Raw genomic sequence first — 21,038 nt, 5'->3', positions numbered from 1 at the left:
TAAATAAATGACTTCCATCCCCTAGATGCCAAGTTACAACTGATGATCTTCCAGACTATTCCAATGAAAGAAAAGAAAGTCCCTTCCCTCCCTTTCTATGTATCCCCACTTAGCAGCCCCCTCCCTTGCCTCTATGGAAAGCCAGTTCCATTTCTCTTCCAAAAATGATCTCTTCTGAGATCATACAGGTGACACAGAAGGGATCGAACAAAGAGAGGATATTGTTGCTGATCTCTGAGATCTGCAAAATGAATTGATTAATGATCAGCTCAGATATGGTTCTTGGCCAAAGCCCTCTATCTCAGAGCTACATGATGCAAAGTCAGCCATGGTCAGGGCTGGAAGCCAGGCAGAAGAAGGCAGCAAGAGCTGGTCATCTCCTACCTCTTGCCTTTCCCCTCCCCCATCCATCCTTCACACAGCCTCATTTACCTGTCTAAAACAGTGGATCATGATATCACCTTCCCTCTGGCTTCTCAGGGCCCGAAGGATAATGTCCAGCTTTGGAAGGCAAGGCCCTTGTCATATAGGCTCAGATCCCTTTCCAACCTCATCACCTCCAAAATCCCATTATGCACTGTCACACTGAACTACTTCCAGTTTGCCACCCTCTAGGCATTTGTTTAAATCAACAGATCCACACAACTAGTGTATTCTCTCCACCCACCCTGATCACCAACCAATGACAATTCTTTGCTCGGGACCCATCTCAACTGCCATCTCCCTGAGGAAGCCTTTTTCCATCTCCTTCCTAAGGAATTCATCACTCCCTTAGCTGTTCATCCTTTGGACTCTTATAGTTCTTACTATAATACCTCAGTATGGCAGGTATGAATCTCATCCTCACACATAGGTGTACACGAAACAGCACATTTCCTTAATTGTGATAAATCACTTTCATTTCACCTTTCCACATTCTGCTCTGCAAGGAAGTTTCAAGGTTCTGAGGTCTCACACCATACTGAAAGCATGATGGGAGGCCCTCCACGAGGCGTCTGAGCAGTAACCTGTCTGTGTGGTTCCTCAGGTCTGGGGCTCTCCACTACTTTCCTGGCACATCTGGAACTTGGGATCAACTCTTGTGGTGGGAGACAGAGTGGTTCCTTCCCATTATCTGGAAGGGGAAACCCAACCCTGGCTGTCCCAGATCACCAGACTTTTCTCCGCCTCCGATCAGGACTCTCCACCTCTCACCTCCTCCCCGCCAGACCCCAGGCCCCCAACACTTCCTTCTCCCTCAAGCCCCATCCTCTTCCTTATTCTTTGGCAATAGATTTGTCTACCCCATTAAATCCAAAGTTTAATCACTAGCAACAGAAAAACCAGCACTTTCCTAGAAGGAAGAAAGCATTTAATCTTCAAACTCTGCCAGGAGGTGAGGAGAATGACTTCCATTCCATCCTTCTAGCGCTGCTAGAAAAGAAAACAGAATGCAAACAGTTCCACCAACCCACTCAGTGCAGTGGCCTTCACATGGGTGCTCAATAAAAGTTTTAGGAACGCAATCGCCTCTCATCTCAGCTTCTTGGCCTGGGCTCAGGAAGTTCTGCAGAGAGCCTCTGCCCCACGGGAGCCTTTGTCCCCCACGCCGCCCCCCGCGCCCCGCCCCCCGCCCCCCGCGCCGGGACGAGCCTGGCAACGCCGAGAGACTACAAGTCCCAGACTGCCTTGCGGCGGGCGCCGCGCGCCGGCCTGCTAGGAGACGTGGCAGAGCGCGGCGCCGGCGCCGGACCGGAACCGGGAGGTGGCCGGGAGGGAGGGTTCGGAGCCATGGCGGCCAAGGCGGCGGGCTGGGGGCGCTGGGAGGTCGTGAAGAAGGGCCGGCGGCCTGCGGCCGGCGGCGGTAATCGAGGCGGCGGCGGGGACCGCCGGGCGCTCGGGGAGGCGAATGGAGTGTGGAAATACGACCCGACCCGTGAGTACCCGCTCGGTCCGCGCCGCCGCCGACCCCGGGCCCGGTCCGCAAGGTAGCAGCGAGCAACTCTTAGAGCCCAGGGGGGCAGAACACCGCCCGGCTCCCTCGGCGCGAGCTCGCAGGCTGACCCCCGAGCGCCACCCTTACGCTGTCTCTTTGGAGCCTCACGAGAGGCAGACAGCGCAAGGGAGGGTTGCCGTCCTCACCTCACGGTTGAGTAAACTGAGGCCCGGTGAAGTTTGACACCTTGCCTAGGATCACGTGTCAGAGGGAATTAGGATTCCGGTCTTTAGACGCTCAGTTCACCGCACACAAGCCTCCCAGCTGTCCCAGGCCCTAGCTGGTCTCTCTGGGCAGGTGTCTGAGAGCTGGGAAGAGGCATCCTGGATCATTATACACGGTGCCCCCTCCTTAAGTAACCAGCAGGGGGTGGGGGTCGTATGGACAGGAGTCCCAGCTGGGAGAAATGACCCGCCACACATTCTCAGTGGCACCTGTTTCCCAGAGGAGTGGGAAAAGCTTGCCACTTGTTGATTATAGAGTTGGCATGTCTCAATCAAGAAGCCTTGGGGTAGAACCAAGGTGGAAAAAGCCTGTCTTCCCAGACTAGTAGCTACCTACCAAAGAAGCCAGTTCTCTGCATCCCACCCCTCTCCTAGTTCCCACATACTCTGATTTGTCTAATAAAGAACTGCCCCATTTCTATGAAAGAGCCTATGGACTCGAGCTGTGATGACGAAAAGCAACCAGAAGGAGTGACTCCCTGTGCTGCTGCTTAAGCAGTCCAGCAAGAAGGGGCTTTGAGAGAGGCTCCTCTATGCAGATGAATTAGGGGACAGTGTGGGGGAAGGGACCGCTGTTACTGTGAGGCCCTGGGGACTCAAGGATGGCCCCCCTTTCTCTGCCTATCTTCACCCAGCCCCAATCCAGACCACAAGCACTCTTTATGAGCGGGGCTTTGAGAAAATCATGAAGCGGCAGAATAAGGAACAGGTTCCACCCCCTGCTGTGGAGCATAAGAAACCAGGGAACAAGAAGCAGCCGAAGAAGGTGGCAGCTCTCACCAACCAAAACCAGAAGCAGGGCCGCTTCCGCAGCCTGGAGGAAGCGCTGAAAGCTGTGAGTGTGCCTGGTCTTCAGGCACGGCAAGAGTGGGGGCTTGAGGTGTAGAGAAGATGAAAGGAGGGCAAGAGGGACAAGCAGCTGAGGGACCTGTGGGATTTGGGACACTATCGGTTGAGAGGAGGAGTTCCAGAAAAGATGAAAACCCCAAGGGAACAGAATGTTGACACTTAAAATAGAAAGGAAATGGGAAGTTTATGTGGAAACATAGATTGATGAGAGGAAAGCCTTGAAGACCCAGGAACACCAGGATGTAGAGAAACAGGTTGTAGTTCCCTGTCCCATGGAAGCCGTGATCTTTCATTTTCTATCTTGTCCTCTGTTTTCCCCTTGAACATGTGAAGGGCCTAAGAGGATAGGGCATTCAGATCAACATCCTCAGTTACCCTATTCCTTACTTTCTAAAGATTTGGATGCAGCAAAATTATAGCATTCCATGTACTTACGCTTAAAAACAGAAACCCTTCTTCCTACCACCACCTAGTTCAACCATTTTCCCACCCCTACCCCATTTGCCTACCCCCACTCACAACTTATCATGGTGGGGTGGGGGGGATGTCCGTGGCAGCTGGACGTGGCAGCTCTGCAGAAGGAACTGGACAAGAGCCAGAGTGTGTTCTCTGGGAACCCGTCCGTGTGGTTGAAGGACCTGGCCAGCTATCTCAACTACAAGCTCCAAGCTCCTCTAAGTGAACCCACACTGAGCCAGCATACTCATGGTAAGTCCTCCTAACTTCCTCAGCTCAGACAAGTTTAAGAACATTCTAAAGAGGCTGTGTGTTAGTCATAGAGTCCAGTGCCCCCACTGTCCTGATTTACATGGGTGATTTGAGCTGTTCTCAGATCATCATGGCTGTGAATGTTTCTGGGGTTCACTGGGAGAGGGAGGATGCCAGCCTCAGTGCTGGGACCTTTGCCTCCACTGGTGTTCTCAGGGACAGCACCAGAGTTCTCAGAGCTGGCACCGGATCTGGTCTAGCACTCATGTGGAGGCCCATGGCCCCAGATTATCCCTACAGCCTGGTGAGCCGCGAGCTGCGTGGGATCATCCGAGGGCTACTGGCGAAGGCAGCAGGGTCTCTGGAGCTCTTTTTTGACCACTGTCTGTTCACCATGCTGCAAGAGCTGGATAAGACACCAGGTGAGAAGGGCCCACATGGGATAACTATCTTGGGAGCCTACTCCTTTTTTCCTGCTTCCAGCATGGCTGAGTGGTTCTCTTTCCAGTAGAGAAATGTGCTAATCTTGACACTCCTTGGAAAGAGAGAAGGAAGTTAGGATTCACTGGGCCAGGGCTTTGGGCTCACTGCTGCCAAAAGGGAGATTTCAGGTTTGGGATGCCAAGTAGTATAAGTAGAACTGAGAACACATATCTCTCCAGGGGAGTCCCTACACGGTTACCGCATCTGTATCCAGGCCATTCTGCAAGACAAGCCCAAGATTGCCACCACGAACCTGGGCAAGGTGAGCTCTGGATGGTGGGGACCCCAGGAGGCTAGGACTGGGGAGGCCAGGCAGTTACGGGATAAAGGAAGACTCTGTAAGACTAGTAATACTAGGTAATACTGTTAGCACTTACTGTGTGTCTGCTTTAGATATATATGAGGTAGGTACTACTGTTGTTCCCACTTTATAGATGGAAAAATTGAGCCACAGCACGGTTCAGTAACTTTCCTAGGGTCAGTCAACCAGTAAATGGCAGAGTATAGGAGAAGCCCACGCTCAGACTCACTGCACCATGCTGCCGGAGTGCTCCACTCTCGCTCAGCCTGCCTCTCCTCTCCCAGTTGACATCTCCGTTCCCACCTGGCTTTGGGGGCTCCTGGTTCTTTGCCCTATCCCAACCTGCCTTCCCCACTGGTCTCCTCAGTTCCTGGATCTGCTGAGGTCCCACCAGAGCCGACCAGCAAAGTGTCTGACCATCATGTGGGCCCTGGGTCAAGCAGGTTTTGCCAACCTCACTGAGGGACTAAAAGGTAACAAGGAAGTGGGGAAGAAAGAGGGATGCACTTGGAGCCAGGAGCCCGGAAGCTCCTGTTCAGTGTCCCCAGCGGGTGCCAGCCTGAGATTTCCTCCCTGCCCTTTGTCTCCACAGTGTGGCTGGGGATCATGCTGCCTGTGCTGGGCGTCAAGTCTCTATCTCCCTTTGCCATTGCCTACCTGGATCGGCTGCTCCTGTGAGTAATGAGGGGACAGCACAGGGAAGGCCCAGGGTATCTGCAAGTGGCTGTTTCAGCAAAGTAGAATGCTGTGATCCTGGTCTCTGTAGGGGTGAGGAAAATCAGGACCAGCCCCTCCTACCTCAGAATGTGATGGTGAGGAAGGGAAAGGAGGGAGCCATTGAGGGCTGGGGTGGGTGGAGTTTATGCCCTTTCTCCTAGATGTTGGCTTAGCTGGGGTCACGGGCAAAACAGCTGGCCTGAGTGATGGTCTCCAGCAAGCCTGTTTGTTCTCTCCCCTGTAGGATGCATCCCAACCTCACCAAGGGCTTTGGCATGATTGGCCCCAAGGATCTCTTCCCACTTCTGGACTTTGCCTATATGCCCAACAACTCCCTGACACCCAGGTAGGACTGCTCTGGGCACACCTGCTGTGAAGGGATCCCAGTGTCAGGACAGGACCAGGCAGTACATTCCTGTTCCTTCTTCCCTAGCCACCCTGGCTCTCAGATTCATTAGCTGGAAGTTCAAAGGTAGGTTTAGGGATCAGTGAACCCTTGGAACTCTGTGGACCATTGGGTATGATTGGCCTGTGGGTATTTTGTTAGGAAGAGGGTCTGTGGCTTTCAACAGATTTTCTAAGGCATCTCTGAGTAAAAAGGTTTGGCGCCATCGCAAGGCCCTTAGTGACTCTACCCCTCAGGCAGGGCATGGGCTCTGAAGCAGGCAAAAGGCTCATGTCACACAGCTCTCCTCCCCATCTCCACCCCAGCCTGCAGGAGCAGCTGTGTCAGCTCTACCCCCGACTGAAGGTGCTGGCATTTGGAGCAAAGCCGGACTCCACCCTGCATACCTACTTCCCTTCTTTCCTGTCCAGAGCCACCCGTAGCTGTCCCCCTGAGATGAAGAAAGAGGTGAGGAAATGGTGGGAGACTTCTTTCCCTTTCCCAGGGGTCAGCTGCAGTGGTTTCTGTCTACCTTCTCAGAGCCCATTCCCTAGGCATGTCCTGAGCTGGCTCCTCACGGCCACCTGCCCTGCACACTCGCACTCTGCCCTCAGAAGAATGGACCAGAGAGGGCAGCGCATTCTCGTCTGGGTGGTGTCTGATGCCTTGTCACTTGCAGATATGTGATCTTTGAGCTTAAAGCTCTAGCTCAGGAGCCCCAGCTTCTCCCTTTACAGCCTCTCTCAGTGAGCTTTCTGGAGTCTTGACACTGTTTCTCTACCCCTTAGGGTGGATGTGTTGTCTGGGTGGCCTCACTCAGGGGAGGATACTGATCTTTCAACACTCTCCCCCTCCACCAGCCCCATGGCCACAGAAGTGTCCTCCTCTGTCCCCCCATGCAGCTCCTGGGCAGCCTGACCGAGTGCCTGACTGTGGACCCCCTCAGTGCCAGCGTCTGGAGACAGCTGTACCCCAAGCACCTGTCACAGTCCAGGCAGGTGGGGGTCGGGGTGGGGGGTCATCCACCTCTGATCCGCACAGAGGAGCTTCCCGGTCTGAGGCTGCCCTGTCCCCATGCCAGAAGCAAAAGGGGAACATGATCACTGTTCTGTGGGCTCATGCCTCTCAGGTTGAGTGGGAACATTGCTGATGTGGCCTCTAGGAAGCTGCTCCTCTGTGGGTGGGTGGGGTGGGTCCTTCAGCCTGAAGGAGCCGGGACGGGAGGATGGAGGTGCCATGCGAGCCGCCTGACTGGAAGGGGTTGTGCTCTCCTCACAGCCTGCTGCTGGAGCACCTGCTCAGCTCCTGGGAGCGGATTCCCAAGAAGGTGAGGAGCTGGGAGGACAGGCAGCTGGGCCTTGTCTGCGTTCTGAGTCCATGCCCCTCTGCCACTGTCCTCCCTTTCCTGAGAATATGCTCTGTGGGTGCACTTGGCATGGAAATGAAACAGGGTGGAGGCTCAGGATTCTCTCACGGGTTAGATCTTACGTTCTCAACCCAGACCTTTCTTATGCTATAGGTGCAGAAGTCTTTGCAAGAAACCATTCAGTCCTTCAAGCTTACTAACCAGGAGCTGCTAAGGAAGGGCAACTGTAACAACCAGGATGTCATCACTTGTGATGTGGCCTGCAAGGTGCTGGCACCCAGCCCCCTCCAACCCACACACTGTCCTGTATCTCTGCCTCAGCACATCCTGGGTTGGGCCTGTGTCACATTCCTGCCCCACTTATCTGTGGAGCCTCCTGCTGCCTCCAGGATAATGTGAGGGCTTGATGCTCCTCGTGGAAGGCGTGGCTTGAGGTGTGCCTGCCTTCCGAGGCAGGGACCAGCCCCTCTCCCTTCTGACCACTGTCTCCTCCCCTCTCCCCCCAGGGCCTGTTGCAGCAGGCACGGGGGCCCCGGCTGCCCTGGGCACGGCTACTCCTGTTGCTGCTGGTCTTTGCCATAGGTTTCCTGTGTCATGACTTCCGGTCACACAGCTCTTTCCAGGGTAAGCTGCAACTGGTAAGCAAGGAAGATGGCATGGTGGTGGGGCACAGAGCTGGTTATAGCCCCCCTCCAACATACCTTTGTCCTGATGAGTCCTCAATACTGCAGAGTAAACACTTTTCAGATAGATTCTTCTGTCCACAGATAAGACATAATCACTCCGATCGGATTAGTACTTTGCAGTATAGAAATGCTTGCATATTCATGGTATCATGTGAGTAGGTGTTATCTCCTTTTAACTCCTGAGGAAACTGAGACTCAGAAAGATTAGCAACTAGCTTTAGGTCACAACTAGTAAGTAGAAGGGCAGACTCTTAACCTGAGGCTTTCTGACAGACCTGAGTCCAGGGCTTTATCTGGTGGCCCCATTCCTGCTCACCTGGCCCAGCAGGAGAAGGGGCTCAGCCCCCAGCCTTGCATGGCTCCTCCAAGCATGCTCCAGAGTAGACTGGAGCTGGCTCTGCAATCCTGTGAGCACACAGAGTTCTGCCCCACTGCCTCACAGTGTCTGCCCGGGGCCCCGTAGTGTCTATCTTCCCAGTCCCGGCCCCTCTCATCTCCCAGCTCACCAGAGGCCCCCTTTATTCAGCCTCCCTCACTGGCCGGTTGCTTCGATCATCATCTGGTGTCTTACCTGCTAGCCAACAAGCGTGTGCCAAGCTCTACTCCTGCGGCCTGCAAACCTACAGGTGAGCTCCTCCCAGGGAGGGGAGAGGAGAAGTGTGAGAGAGAAGGCTGAGATGTCAGGGAGGTGAGGGTGACTGGGCCAGGTGTTGACAGTCAGCAGGAAGTGCTTGTAGTTCCCCGCCCCTCCACTTTCCCCATCTGTTCTTTGGATGCCAAGCTGGCCTGAAGAAACTCAGCGCCCTCTTCTCTCCTCTCTTTCTTCTCCTACAGCTGGCTAGAGGAGGTATTGCCGGCCTGGGGCTCCCACCTGCTCACCATAGTGCAGCCCAGCTTGCAGCTGGCCTGGGCACACACCAATGCCACAGTCAGCTTCCTTTCTACCCACTGTGCCTCCCACCTTGCCTGGTTTGGTGACAGCCTCACCAGCCTCTCTCAGAGGGTAAGCCAGAGACAAGGAGTCAGAAAAGGGCCTGCCTTCCCAGGGGCAGAGTTCTTGGGAAGGGGCAGCCCCACACGGATGGGGTCCTAAGGAATAGGATGCATTCCCCTGGGTACTCTAACCCTATCCATTCTTCATGGTCCAGCTACAGATCCAGCTCCCTGATGCCCTCAACCAGCTGCTCCATTATCTGAGGGACTTGCTCCTGCCTCTCTACCAGAACGTGCTGCTGCCATTGTGGCATCTGCTGCTTGAGGTCCTGGCCCGGGCCCAGGAGCACTGCCATGAGGCATGCAGGTGAGACCTTTACCTAGGGCTGCGGCAGGATCCCCAGTGTCCCCACGCCCTGCCCCTTGCTCATCCCTGGCCACTCTGCCCCACTCACAGCGGCAGCCTCATGAGTTGACACAGCTTCACACACGCACACCCCAAAATGTTGTGCTTTCCTTCCAGAGGTGAGGTGACCTGGGACTGCGTGAAAACACAGTTCAGCAAGGCCACCCACTGGACCTGGCTCTGCCTACAGGACATCACAGTGGCTTTCTTGGACTGGGCACTCGCCATGATATCCCAGCAGTAGGCTCTGCCTCCTGGCCACTGGTTTCTGTGTGGGCAGGCCATCTGAGACTGCTGGTGGGCAGCAGGTGGCAGCTCTGCATGGGAGTCTTTTTTACTTGGTGCCTGAGTTCTATCTCTTAGGCAAGTGGCCAGCTGCCTCTGCCCCAGTTCTTACATCTTCAGTGGGTACTGGGCCCAGTGGCCTCTCAGCCACCTACTCACAATTCCACTGAACACTTCTCTGGCCCTGTTGCACACAGCTCCCAGCTCCACCCCTGGGCTGGCAGCCTCTCACAGTTCCACTCTTGCTTGCTGCCAACTGCCCTCTATCTCATTTTAAATCCCCAAACAGCTCATCTCCAAAAAAAAATGGACTCCCAGCAAATGGCTTCTGTATTCATCTGACAAATGATTCCTGTTTCCAGACTACCCACCTCTTGTTCCCATCTTAGTCACAACTTTAGCCACAACAGAAAGAAAGGGACCTCCAGAAGAACATAGCACCATGTTGGGCAACAGCAGCTTTACCTCTACCCACAGTCTGGCTTTGGCTGTCAGTGGACACAGGGACTGGGTGGAAGTGCCCGTCACCTCACAACGCCCAGTGTACCCTCACTGCCCCCTCCATCAGAGTCCTACTTCCTAGCTCTCCATTCTCCTTCATGCTGGAGGACTCTGCCACAAGGTTTAGCTACTCTCCACTGCCCACGCTACCCTCCTTCTAGAGAACAGAGCCCAGGCAGCTGTGTGCCTGGGGCCCAGGAGACTTTCCGTCAGCCTGTTGAGAGGTTCAGCATATGGATCTTGGGTGTGCCTACTAGGCAGAATAAAAGACACAGACTTGACTTCTGGCATTCCTCTCTGCATCATACAGAAATTCCATGGTTAAGGGATAGAACAACAAAATATCGGGCCACTGCCCTCCTGGGGATTATAGCCACTGGCTGTAACTGGGCTACTGGCAGGGAAAGGCCACATCCATCATTCTAAAGTTTGGCCTGTTGGGGGTTCTAGACACTTCCTCTTGCTCCTCTAATTATATCGTCTGACTTGTCACTGTGATGCATATCCCAAGGTTCGCCTTGATAGCTATATGGTTGGAAAAGCAGGAGGGAGTCTCCTAGGGGAATTCTTGGCCAGTGATCGGGGGGTGTCTTTTCCTTGCCAGGACCTTAATTTATTAATTGGTTTGTTTTATAAGGCAGTGAGTGAAAGATTTAGAACTGCAAGAGACATGCAAGTCCAGGGTTTATCACCAAAGTCCCTTTTTATTTTTGATATGAGACTATAATAAGTCAGATAACTGCTAGTTTTTCAGTTCTCACCTCCACTTAATTTCCTTGCATGTTTCAAGTCTAAGCAGTACTGGAGATAAGCTGTCCACTCCACCACCCAAGGGCTGGTTTCTGTTTCCCTGGTGAACTCCCACACTGATCCGCTGGACCCATGGCTGGTTACCACTTTCCCTCTGACGTGGTGCCCTGAGGCTTTTTCAGTGGTGAGATTATAAAGTAGCAAGTGTAGAAAAACTTGGACACAAAGTGAGGTCACAGAAACAACAGCATCTCCTGTTTTTGCTACTGTTCGTCTTGGGAGGTAGCCCATGTTGGGCAGACCCCCCTGCTTTCCTAGTGGCAGTTAACCATGACCACTTTTCCTGGAGAAAGGGAACCCTGCCTGGCAAAGGGCCCAGGTCTAGGACTGCTAGGCAAGAGAACTGGGCTGTTTTCAAGGGTGTGGGAGAAAAGGGGCAGTTGTGAGGCACGGTGGACAATAGCACAAGACAAGGAAAATGACACTCCATCCTGTGATGAGTCAGAGGCTGCTAGGCTGAGTCCTTAAGCAACTGGGAAAATGCCATGAGTGCTGTGTTGGCGTCTAAGGTGTGTACTGTATTTACCTCATTGAGTTCATTTAACTTCTGACAGTATAGTCCTGGATGCAACATTTTCCTTTATCAATTTAGATTAGTTGGGGTCTCCATAGCCTCTCACAGAGTCACTGACACTAACTTAATTGGCTTTATTTGATAGTTTTTTGACCCAATGTTAAAATTACCCAGAATTTTTCCCGTCAGAGGACGAGTCCAACACTGCACCTACTCTCCATTAAAGCAAAACCAGACATCCAGACCTTTCATGTTTGCAGAGCTGCCAACACGGGAGTCTTGGGCTAGCCAGTGCCAAACCGTTACTGGTGGTGATGTTATGGGAAGAACAGAAGGGAGCTGGCACCTGAGAGAGTCCCATCTGGACATTGTAACGTTTCAGACACAGCTGAAGTTTAACAGTTAACATGCCTAAAACTGAAGGGCAGTTTGAGCATGGTTATCTCTTACCGACCTTAGTTATTACCAATTCTTGTACGTTCCTGAAAATAATACACGACTCATTTTGAAATACATCTTCCTGTTTGTCTAAGTCTCAAGTCAGTGTCCATATTCCTCTGGTTATTTGTATCCAGGCGACTCTTCTGTTTTAGAGCAGGGCAGCTTAATGGGTGGCCTGATTACCCTGATGGATAATGTGGCTGGGCTCACACCTGCGGCATGGCCAGTCCATTTTCAAAATGCCACCACCGTGGGGTGGAGTGTCTGCCACAGAGAGGCATGCTTGCCCTGCCCTATTCCAGAACGGCCCAGTTGTCAAACACACACATTTCAATGGTCGGATGACCTCTGAGCATTTTGATGTCTTATGTCTCCCAAAAGATAGATAAGTGGATTCAAGTGGACACTTAAAAAGTGATGTATCTTTTTACTACATACCCTTCGCAGCTCTGCCCCCCAAAGGTCTTGTTTTCCCTGTGTGGTATTCCATTTATACCAAGCAGTTTTGTTGCCCTAGCCTTGAGGTATAAGAAGGAACTTGGGAGGAGCTTCTGCCATTCAGGGTATGAGTGAATATTTATTATTAAATATTCTGCCCATTAATAAAAACATTTAGTTCAAAGGTGTTGTTCAGTGAGCCTTAATACAATTTTTTACCAGGTTAGCACATCAGTTATTAATTTTTTAATAGACCTTGAGAGCAGTTTTAGGTTTACATCAAAATTGAGCAAAAGTACAGTTTCCATGTATTTCTCAACCCCCCGCCCCCGTCCCCTGCACACACACACACACACACCCTCCCCTACCATCAGCATCCCACACCAGGGTGGCATGTTTGTTATAATCAGTGAACCTACATTGACACATCATTGTCCCCAAAAGTCCATAGCTTACTTTAGGGGTTCATTATCTGTGTTGTGCATTCTATAGGTTTTGATAAATGCATGATGGCATGTATCCACCATTATATAGAATAGTTTCATTTTACTGCCCCAAAAATCTCCTATGCTCCACCCATTCCTCCCTCCCTCCTTCCTCCAGAACCCCTGGCAACCACTGATCTTTTTACTGTCTCTGGAGTTTTGCCTTTTCCAGGTGCCATATATTCAAAATCATACAGTACACAGTCATTTCAGATTGACTTCTTTCACTTGGTAATTTGCCTTTAAGTTTCCTCCATGTCTTCGTGGCTTGATAGCTCATTTCTCTTCAGCACTGCATAATATTCCATTATATGGATGTCCCACAGTTTATCCACTCACCTGTCAAAGGACATCTTGGTTGCTTCTGAGTTTTGGCAATTCGTAGTAAAGCTGCTATAAACATCTGTGTGCAGTCAGCAGAGACAGGATGATTTAGAAAAAAACAAAAAGGACAAAAAAAAAGATAAAACATCTGTGTGTGAATTTTTGTGTGGGCGTAGGTTCCAAATGCATTTGAGTAAATACCAAAGAGCACAACTGCTTGATTGTATCATATGGTAAGAGTGCATTTAGTTTTGTAAGAAGCTGCCAAACTGTCTTCCAAAGTGGCTGTACTATTTTGCATTCTCACCAGCAGTGAATGAGAGTTCCTGTTGCTCCACATCCTCACCAGCATTTAGTGTTGTCAGTATTTTGGATTTTCACCATTCTAATAGTAGATGAAGATAGTGTTGCTTTAATTTGCAATTCCTTAATGAAATATAATGTTGAGCATCTTCCCATATGCTTATTTGCCACTCGTGTGTCTTCTTTGGTTAGGTGTCCATTCAGATCTTTTCTCCATTTTTTTAATTGGATTGTTCATTTTCTTATTGTTGAGTTTTAAGCATTCTTTGTGTATTTGGATAACAGTCTTTTACAGGTATGCTTTTTGCAAATATTTTCTCCCAGTCTGTGACTTTTAAAATTGTTTTAATTATTATCTTCTCCATTATTTACAATAAAACCTTTATCCCTTCCATAGTTTAGTATATTCCCAAATACTCCAGCCTTCACCCACAGATACTGTTCAGATATATGAGTGGGTGCTATTTGTTAACAGCTCATCTCATCTGCAAGGCTAGGCGATATCCAATCTGTTTCAGACAGCTCCATAAGAGGTCACCACACATATTTTAAATTATAGTGCCTCCCACCAAAGAGAAATGGTTTATGTTCCAGGTCCCGAACGAGAGAGGAATTCAGATGAAGTGAGATTCTAACTCTTGTTTCTAATAGTCACAGAGAACTAACAGGGTTAGAAAACTATACTGAAAAAGGAAAACTCAACTAAAAGTTGCTTCATGTAAATGAGGATTTGATAGTACATTTACCGTGTTCTCCCTGGACCACCTATTCCATAATTCCTGGGCCCACAGCCACTTCTCCTGGTGGTTTGGCTCCATATCTGTACGCTGCTGAGGGACCTGGCATTATGGATATTTATTCAGGGACAGAACGCTGCCTTGGAAGAATCTGTCCAATTCAGCAGGGAGTAAGACTAGGGTTGAAAGTGACACCTAAAAATGTTTTCTTGAGGCATTAGAGGGAAAGCAATACTGTCCACTCTTGGGCCTGGGTGTCTGCAGGGTTAAAGCTATGAAGAAGAGTCGCTTAGTCTTCACATATGGTCAGATGTCACTTACAGAATGCTGCCAGTCCAGATCAACGATTATTGGAAGAAAATTATATTTTTTACATATTGTAGGGTGGAAGGAAGAATAGGTTTAATAAGATCCCAAGTGATGACGGTAGGAGAATTCCTGAAGTCGGTGGGAGATAATTTAAAATTTCTCTCTATAGTTCACTCAGTACCTAAATCATAGAAGGCCATTAAGTGAGATTCCCCTAGAAGCCAAACCAGGGCCAACGGCCATGCTAGCTGGACAAATCCTTACTGAGGGTGATGACTATGAAGTTATTGTGACTCTAATAAGCCATGAACCTGGGCAGGCCTACTATCACTATCATTATTAAACATCATGTGAACATTCTAGACTACCAGTTCTCAAAGTGTGGTCAGTGGACTCTGGGGATCCTCGAGACCCTTTCTGGGATTCTAAGAAATCAGAATTATTTTCATAGTAACACTAAGATGTCATTTGCCTTTGTTGACATTTGCTCTTTTGGGTGCAAAAGCAAGTAAAACTGCTAGTACGTTAGCATGAATCAAGGCAGTGGCACCAAAGTGTACTAATAGATTCTTCACCATCACACATTCACATTATTTTATTTTATTTTATTTTGAGATGGAGTCTCACTCTGTGCCCAGGCTAGAGTGCGGTGGCGTCAGCCTAGCTCACAGCAACCTCAAACTCCTGGGCTCAAGCGATCCTCCTGCCTCAGCCTCCCGAGTAGCTGGGACTACAGGCATGTGCCACCATGCCTGGCTAATTTTTTCGATATATATTTTTAGCTGTCCATATAATTTCTTTCTATTTTTAGTAGAGATGGGGTCTTGCTCTTGCTCAGGCTGGTCTCGAACTCCTGAGCTCAAACAATCCACCCGCCTCGGCCTCCCAGAGTGCTAGGATTACAGGTGTGAGCCACCGCGCCCGGCCACATTATTTTAAAAAACCCAGTTTCACTTAGGAATGTCCTTGATGAAGCAGTAAAATTTATCACTTTTGTTAAAACATATCTTTTTAAATTTCTTTGTGAAGAAACAGGAAGACTGCATAAAGCACTTCTGCATACTGAAGTACAGTGGTTGCCTCAAAGAAAAGCACTTGTATGCAATTGTTTGAGTTCCAAGCTGAACTAGTCACTTTTTTCATGGAACACCTTCCTTATATATTTTTTAATTGAAGTGAAATTAATATGACATAAAATTAACCATTTTAAAGTGAATAATTCCGTGGCATTTAGTGCATTCACAACGTTGTATAATAATCACCTCTATCTAGTTTCAGAACATTTTCATCACCCCAGAGGGAAACTCTACACCTATTAGCAGTCACTCCCCAATTCCCTCTTCTCTCAGCCCCTGGGAACTATTAATCTACTTGCTATCTCTATGGATTTGCCTATTCTGGATATTTCATACAAATAGAATCATACAATATGTGACATTTCATTTCTAACTTCTTTCACTTAGAAGAATATTTTCAAGGTTCACCCAAGTTGTAGGAAGTATCAGTGCTTCATTCCTTTTCATGGCTGAAAAATATTTCATTATATATATATATACCACAATGTTTTTCCATTTATCCCTTGCTGAACATTCAGGCTGTTTCCACCTTTAGCTATTGTGGATAGTGCTGCAGTGAACATAAGTGTACACATATTTGCTTGAGTGCCTGTTTTTAATTATTTGGAGAATATACCTAGAAGGGGAATTGCTGGGTCATATAGTAATGCTATGCTTAATTCTTTGAGGGACCACCAAACTGTTTCCATAGTGACTGAACCATTTTACATTCCCACCAGCAACGTACAAGGGTCCCAATTTCTGCACGTCCTCCCCAACACTTGTTATTTTCCTCTGGGTGGTTTGGCTCCATCTCTGCACACTGCTGAGGGACCTGGCATTATGGATATTTATCCAGGGACAGAATGCTGCCTTGGGAGAATATGCCCATTTTTTGATAGAGTTGTCCTAGTGAGTGTGACGTGGTCTTTGGTTGTGGTTTTGATTTGCATTTCATTAGCGACCAGTAAAGCTGGTTATCTTTTCATGTGCTTCCTGGACATTTGGATATCTTCTTAGGAGGAATGTCTATTCAGAGGCTTTGCTCATTTTTAAATTGGTTATTTATTTGCCTTTTTATTGTTCCGTTTTAAAAGTTCTTTATACAATCTAGATACTAGACCTTTATCAGATATATGGTTTGCAAATATTTTCTCCCATTCTGTAAGTTTCTTTTTCACTTTCTTGGTAATGTCCTTTAACATATAATAGTTTTTATTTTATTTATTTATTTAGAGAAACAGTGTATGGCTCTGTCACCCAGGCTGGAATACAGTGGCCCAATCATAGCTCACTGTAAGCTCAAATTCCTGGCCTCAAGTGATCCTCCCTCCTTAGCTTCCCAAAGTGCTGGGATCACAGGCACAAGCCACTGTGCCTGGCCTTTTTATGAAGTCCAGTTTATCTATTTTTTTGTCTTTTGTTGCTTGTGATTTTGGTGTCAAGTCTAAGAATCCATTGCCAAAATTCCAAAGTCTATGAAGATTACCCCTATGTTTTCTTTTAGCAGTTTTATGGTTTTAGTTTTATATTTAGATCATTGATCCATTTTGGGTTAATTTTTGTATGTGGCATAATGTAGGGGTCCAGTTTCATGCTTTTGCCTGTAGATATCTAGTTGTCCCACCACTATTCCTTCCCCCTTTGAATGATCTTGGCACCCCTGTTAAAAATCAATTGGCCATAGAAATATGGGTTTATTTCTGAACTTTCAATTTTATTCCAGTGGTCTATAAGTCAGTCCTTACACCAGTACCACTGTGTTTTGATTATTGTAGCTTTGTAGTATGTTTTGAAATCAGAAAGTCCTCCAACTTTGTTTTTCTTTTCCAATATTGTTTTGGCTATTTGGAGGCTCTTGCAGTGCCATACAAATTTGAGGATTGCAGTTTCCATTTATGCAAAAAAGTTATTGGAATTTTGATAGGGATTGCATTGAATCTGTAGATTTGGGCATTATTGCCACTTTAACAATATTAAGCCTTCCAATCCATCAACCTGGGATATCTTTCCACCATTCATTTAAGGCTTCTTTAATTTCTTTTGGCAATATTTTCTAGTTTTCAGTGTACAAGTCTTCTACCTTCTTAGTTAAATTTATTGCTAGATGTTTTTATCATTTTAGATACTATTGTGAGTGATACTATTTTCTTAATTTCTTTTCAGATTGTGCATTGTTGGTGTAACACAATTGGGATTTGTGTGTGTGTGTGTGTTGATCTTGTACTCTGCAACTTTGTTGAATTTGCACTAATAATTTTTTGGTAGATTCTTTGAGATTTTTTATATGTAGAATAATATCATCTGCAAATTGGAATAGTTTTTACTTCTTCCTTTCCTATCTGGATGCCTTTTATTTCTTTTTCTTGTTTAGTTGCTCTGGCTAGAACTTCCGGTACAATGTTGAATAGGAGTGGTGAAAGTGGGCATGCTTGTCTTGTTCCCAAGCTTAGGCGGAAAAGTTTTCAGTCTTTCACCATTGAGTATGATGTTAGCTGTGGGGTTTTTTTTTTTAAAGCCTTTTATTGTGTTGAGGAAATTCCCTTCTATGTCTAGCTTTCTAAGTGTTTTTATCATAAAAGGATGATGGATTTCGTCAAGTGTCTTTTCTGCATCATTTGAGATGATAATGTGTTTTTTTTTCTTTCATTCTATGTGGTGTATCACTTCATTAATGTGCTATATTACACTGATTGATTTTTTTTTATGTTGAACACCCTTGCATTCTTTCAATAAATTTCACTTGGTCATGGTGTAATCCTTTCAATATGCTGTTTGATTCAATTTGCTAATATTTTGTTGAGGATTTTTGCATCTGTATTCATAAGGGATATTGATCTGTAGTTTTCTTGTGGTGCTTTTGTCTGGCTTTGTTGTCAGGATGATGCTGGCTTCACAGAATGAATTAGCTAGTGTTCCCTTCTCTTCTATTTTTTGGAAGAGTTTGAAAGGAGTGATGTTAATTCTTCTTTAAATGTTTGGTAGAATTCACGTTGAAGCTTTCTGGTCCTGGACTTCTTTCTGTTGGGAGTTTTTGACTACTGATTTAATCTCTTGGTTTATTTCTTTTCAGATTTTCCGTATCTTCTTGAGTCAGTCTTCTAGGTAATTTGTTTCTAAGAATTTGTCCATTTTATCTAGGTTATCTAATTTGTTGGCATACAATTGTTTATAGTATTCTCTTTTAATCCTTTTTATTTCTCTAAGGTCAGTAGTAATGCCCTCACTTTCTTTTCCGATTTTAGTTATTTGTGTCTTTTCTCTGTTTTTTTATCATTCTAGCTAAAGGTTTGTCGGTTTGTTGATTGATCCTTTCAAAGAACCAACTTTTGGTTTCATGAAATCTCTTTATTGTTTTTCTATTCTCTATTTTATTTAACTCCACTCTAATATTATTTCCGTCCTTCTGCTAGCTTTGGATTTAGTTTGCTCTTCTTTTTCTAGTTCTATAAGGTGTAAAATTAGGTTATTGATTTGAGACCTTGTCTTCTTTTTTTATGTAGGCATATACTGCTATATATTTCCCTCTGAGCACTGCTTTCACTGCATCCTATAAGTTTTGGTATGTTGTGTTTTCATTTTCATTTACAAATCTCTAAGTATTTTTTAATTTCCCTTGTGTTTTTTTTTCTTTAACCCATTGGTTGCTTAACGGTTTAATTTCCACGTACTTGTGAATTGTGGAGTTTTCCTTGTTACTGATTTCTAGCTTCATTCCATTGTGATCAGAGAAGGTACTTTGTGTGATTTCAATCTTTTTAAATTTATTGAGATTTGGTTTGTTGCCTAACATGTAGTCTATCCTGGAGAATGTGCCATGTGCACTTGAGTAGAATGTATATTCTTCCTATTGTTAGGTGAAGTGTTCCACGTATGTCTGATAGGTCTAGTTGGTTTGTAGTGTTGATCAAGTCCTCCATTTCCTTATTGAACTTCCGTCTAGATGTTCTATCTATTGCAAAGTAGGATGTTGAAGGCCCTTACTGTTATTGTAGAACTGTCCGTTTCTCTTTTTATTTCTGTCAATGTTTGGTTCATTTCTTTTGTGGCTCTATTGTTTCACACATACATGTTTATAATTATTATATCTTCTTGATAAAGTGACCCTTTAATCAATATATAATGTCCTGGAACACTATTTTTAATTGAAAGGACAACTGACAAACTATGATTATTTAGTGTGTATTTGACAGACATTTTTTTAATGAACATAGTTAGCCTTTCACTAGGAAAACAACTGATAGTATTTGTTGCCAATAATAGAATTTGAACTTTCAAATAAAATTAGAATTTTGGAAAACTTGTACCTTTCTCCATTAGCTTGGCAGCTTCTTAACACTAAAGCCTTTTCTGATAAGATGGGCAGTAATATTCATAAATGTGATTTTTTGATACTAAATAATAAAATGTGTCAACATTTAGGAGATCTGCAAAGCTCAGTCAACCAATATTTTCCAAATGACCAATGCATGATATTGCAAAATAATGCAAAATATGTAAAAGATCTATTCAAAGTACAGAACAGACCAGTGCACTTTAAGGTAAAAGATGTTGAAAGTTGAAATTTTGATGTGGTAACAAAGAAGAATGTCCACAATTATCTCTTTCCTTTTCCAACTACATATCTGCAAAACCAGGTTTTGTTTTTCTCTCTTTTGAGACAGGATCTTCCTCTGTTGCTTGGGCTAGAGTGCAGTGGCATCATCATAGCTCACTGCAACCCTAAACTCCTGGGCTCAAGCAATCCTCTTGCCTCAGCCTCCTGAATAGCTGGGACCACGGGTGTGCACCACCACTCCTGGCTAATCAGATTTTCTTTTTATACTTCAACCAAAGCAACAAAAAATAAGAGATTGAATACAGAAGACACAAGTATACAGCGATATTATATTAGGCCAGATAATAAAGAGATCTGCAAAAATGTAAAATAATGCCAATCTCATCAAAGTTTTTTGTTTCTGAAAATATATTATTGTTTATTTAAAATGCTATGGAGTTTTCACTGCTATTGATTGATTAAATAATATTTTTAAATGTTCTCACTTTTAATTTCTAATATGATAAATATTGATAGATGTAATTCACATAAACCAAAACTCTTCATGATCTTCAATAATTTTTAAGAGTACAAAGGCATTCTTAGAATTGCTGTTCTAGCCAGAGCAATAAGGCAGGAAAAACAAATAAGCAATGTAGAACAGTACATAAAATCAATTGCAGATGAAAGGGTTTTATTCCTAGTTACTGTTTTAAAAAAACTTTTGGAACAAATAAGCAAGTGGTAAATTAGTTGGATATGAGATATAGAAATTAAAAGATTTCCCATAAAACCAGTTGGAGAATAAAATGAGGTAAAGATTCCATTTAAAAAAGCAACAAAAAGTACAAAATTCTTAAATGCTCTTAAAAGGTACACCTTCCTGATTTACAAGAATAAAAATACTAAGAACTACTAAGATCAGATATTTTTAATAAATAGAGAGCAATACTATTTTCCTGGATTTCAATAAATTAAATCAAAATCTCTGGGGGTGAGACCCAGGCATTGGCATTTTTAAAAGCTCTCCAAGTGATTCCAATGTACAGTCAAAATTGAGAACAAGTGATTTAGTTTTTAAATTTATTTCACATACCTAAGTAAATTTCAAATAGGTTAGAGTTAAATATTTAAAAATTTAAAAGGAGAAAATAAAGGTGAATATTTAATCTTCACATGGGGATGAATTTTCTAAATTTTAAAGCAGTGGGAAAAGATCTTAAAGGAAGTGAATGAAAACTGTCACTACACAAAAATTTTAAATAC

General features: G+C 45.7%; 1 protein-coding gene across 2 annotated transcripts; it reads left to right on the top strand.

Annotated features, from left to right (window-relative positions):
* The first annotated feature begins 1,723 nt into the window (after window positions 1-1,723).
* On the top strand, window positions 1,724-10,146 carry TMEM214 (transmembrane protein 214). Of its 2 annotated transcripts, XM_069494032.1 has the most exons (17): window positions 1,724-1,915; window positions 2,835-3,034; window positions 3,606-3,756; window positions 4,044-4,178; window positions 4,419-4,501; window positions 4,908-5,013; window positions 5,133-5,214; window positions 5,502-5,603; window positions 5,969-6,110; window positions 6,545-6,636; window positions 6,921-6,969; window positions 7,162-7,275; window positions 7,515-7,632; window positions 8,221-8,320; window positions 8,529-8,697; window positions 8,843-8,994; window positions 9,151-10,145. In XM_069494032.1, exons 1-17 carry the CDS (start codon window positions 1,771-1,773, stop codon window positions 9,275-9,277), a joined length of 2,067 nt encoding a protein of 688 aa, XP_069350133.1. In that variant the 5' UTR covers window positions 1,724-1,770; the 3' UTR covers window positions 9,278-10,145. The 2 variants fall into 2 exon arrangements, with proteins under 2 accessions (XP_069350133.1, XP_069350134.1); XM_069494033.1 differs by lacking the exon at window positions 4,044-4,178 and having other exon boundaries at window positions 9,151-10,146.
* The last annotated feature ends 10,892 nt before the right edge of the window (window positions 10,147-21,038 follow it).

Source organism: Eulemur rufifrons, chromosome 19 (assembly GCF_041146395.1).
Source record: "Eulemur rufifrons isolate Redbay chromosome 19, OSU_ERuf_1, whole genome shotgun sequence".
Taxonomy (NCBI): Eukaryota; Metazoa; Chordata; class Mammalia; order Primates; family Lemuridae; genus Eulemur; species Eulemur rufifrons.
The sequence above is the reverse complement of the archived record's forward strand: the minus strand, read 5'-3'. Positions and strand labels throughout refer to the sequence as shown.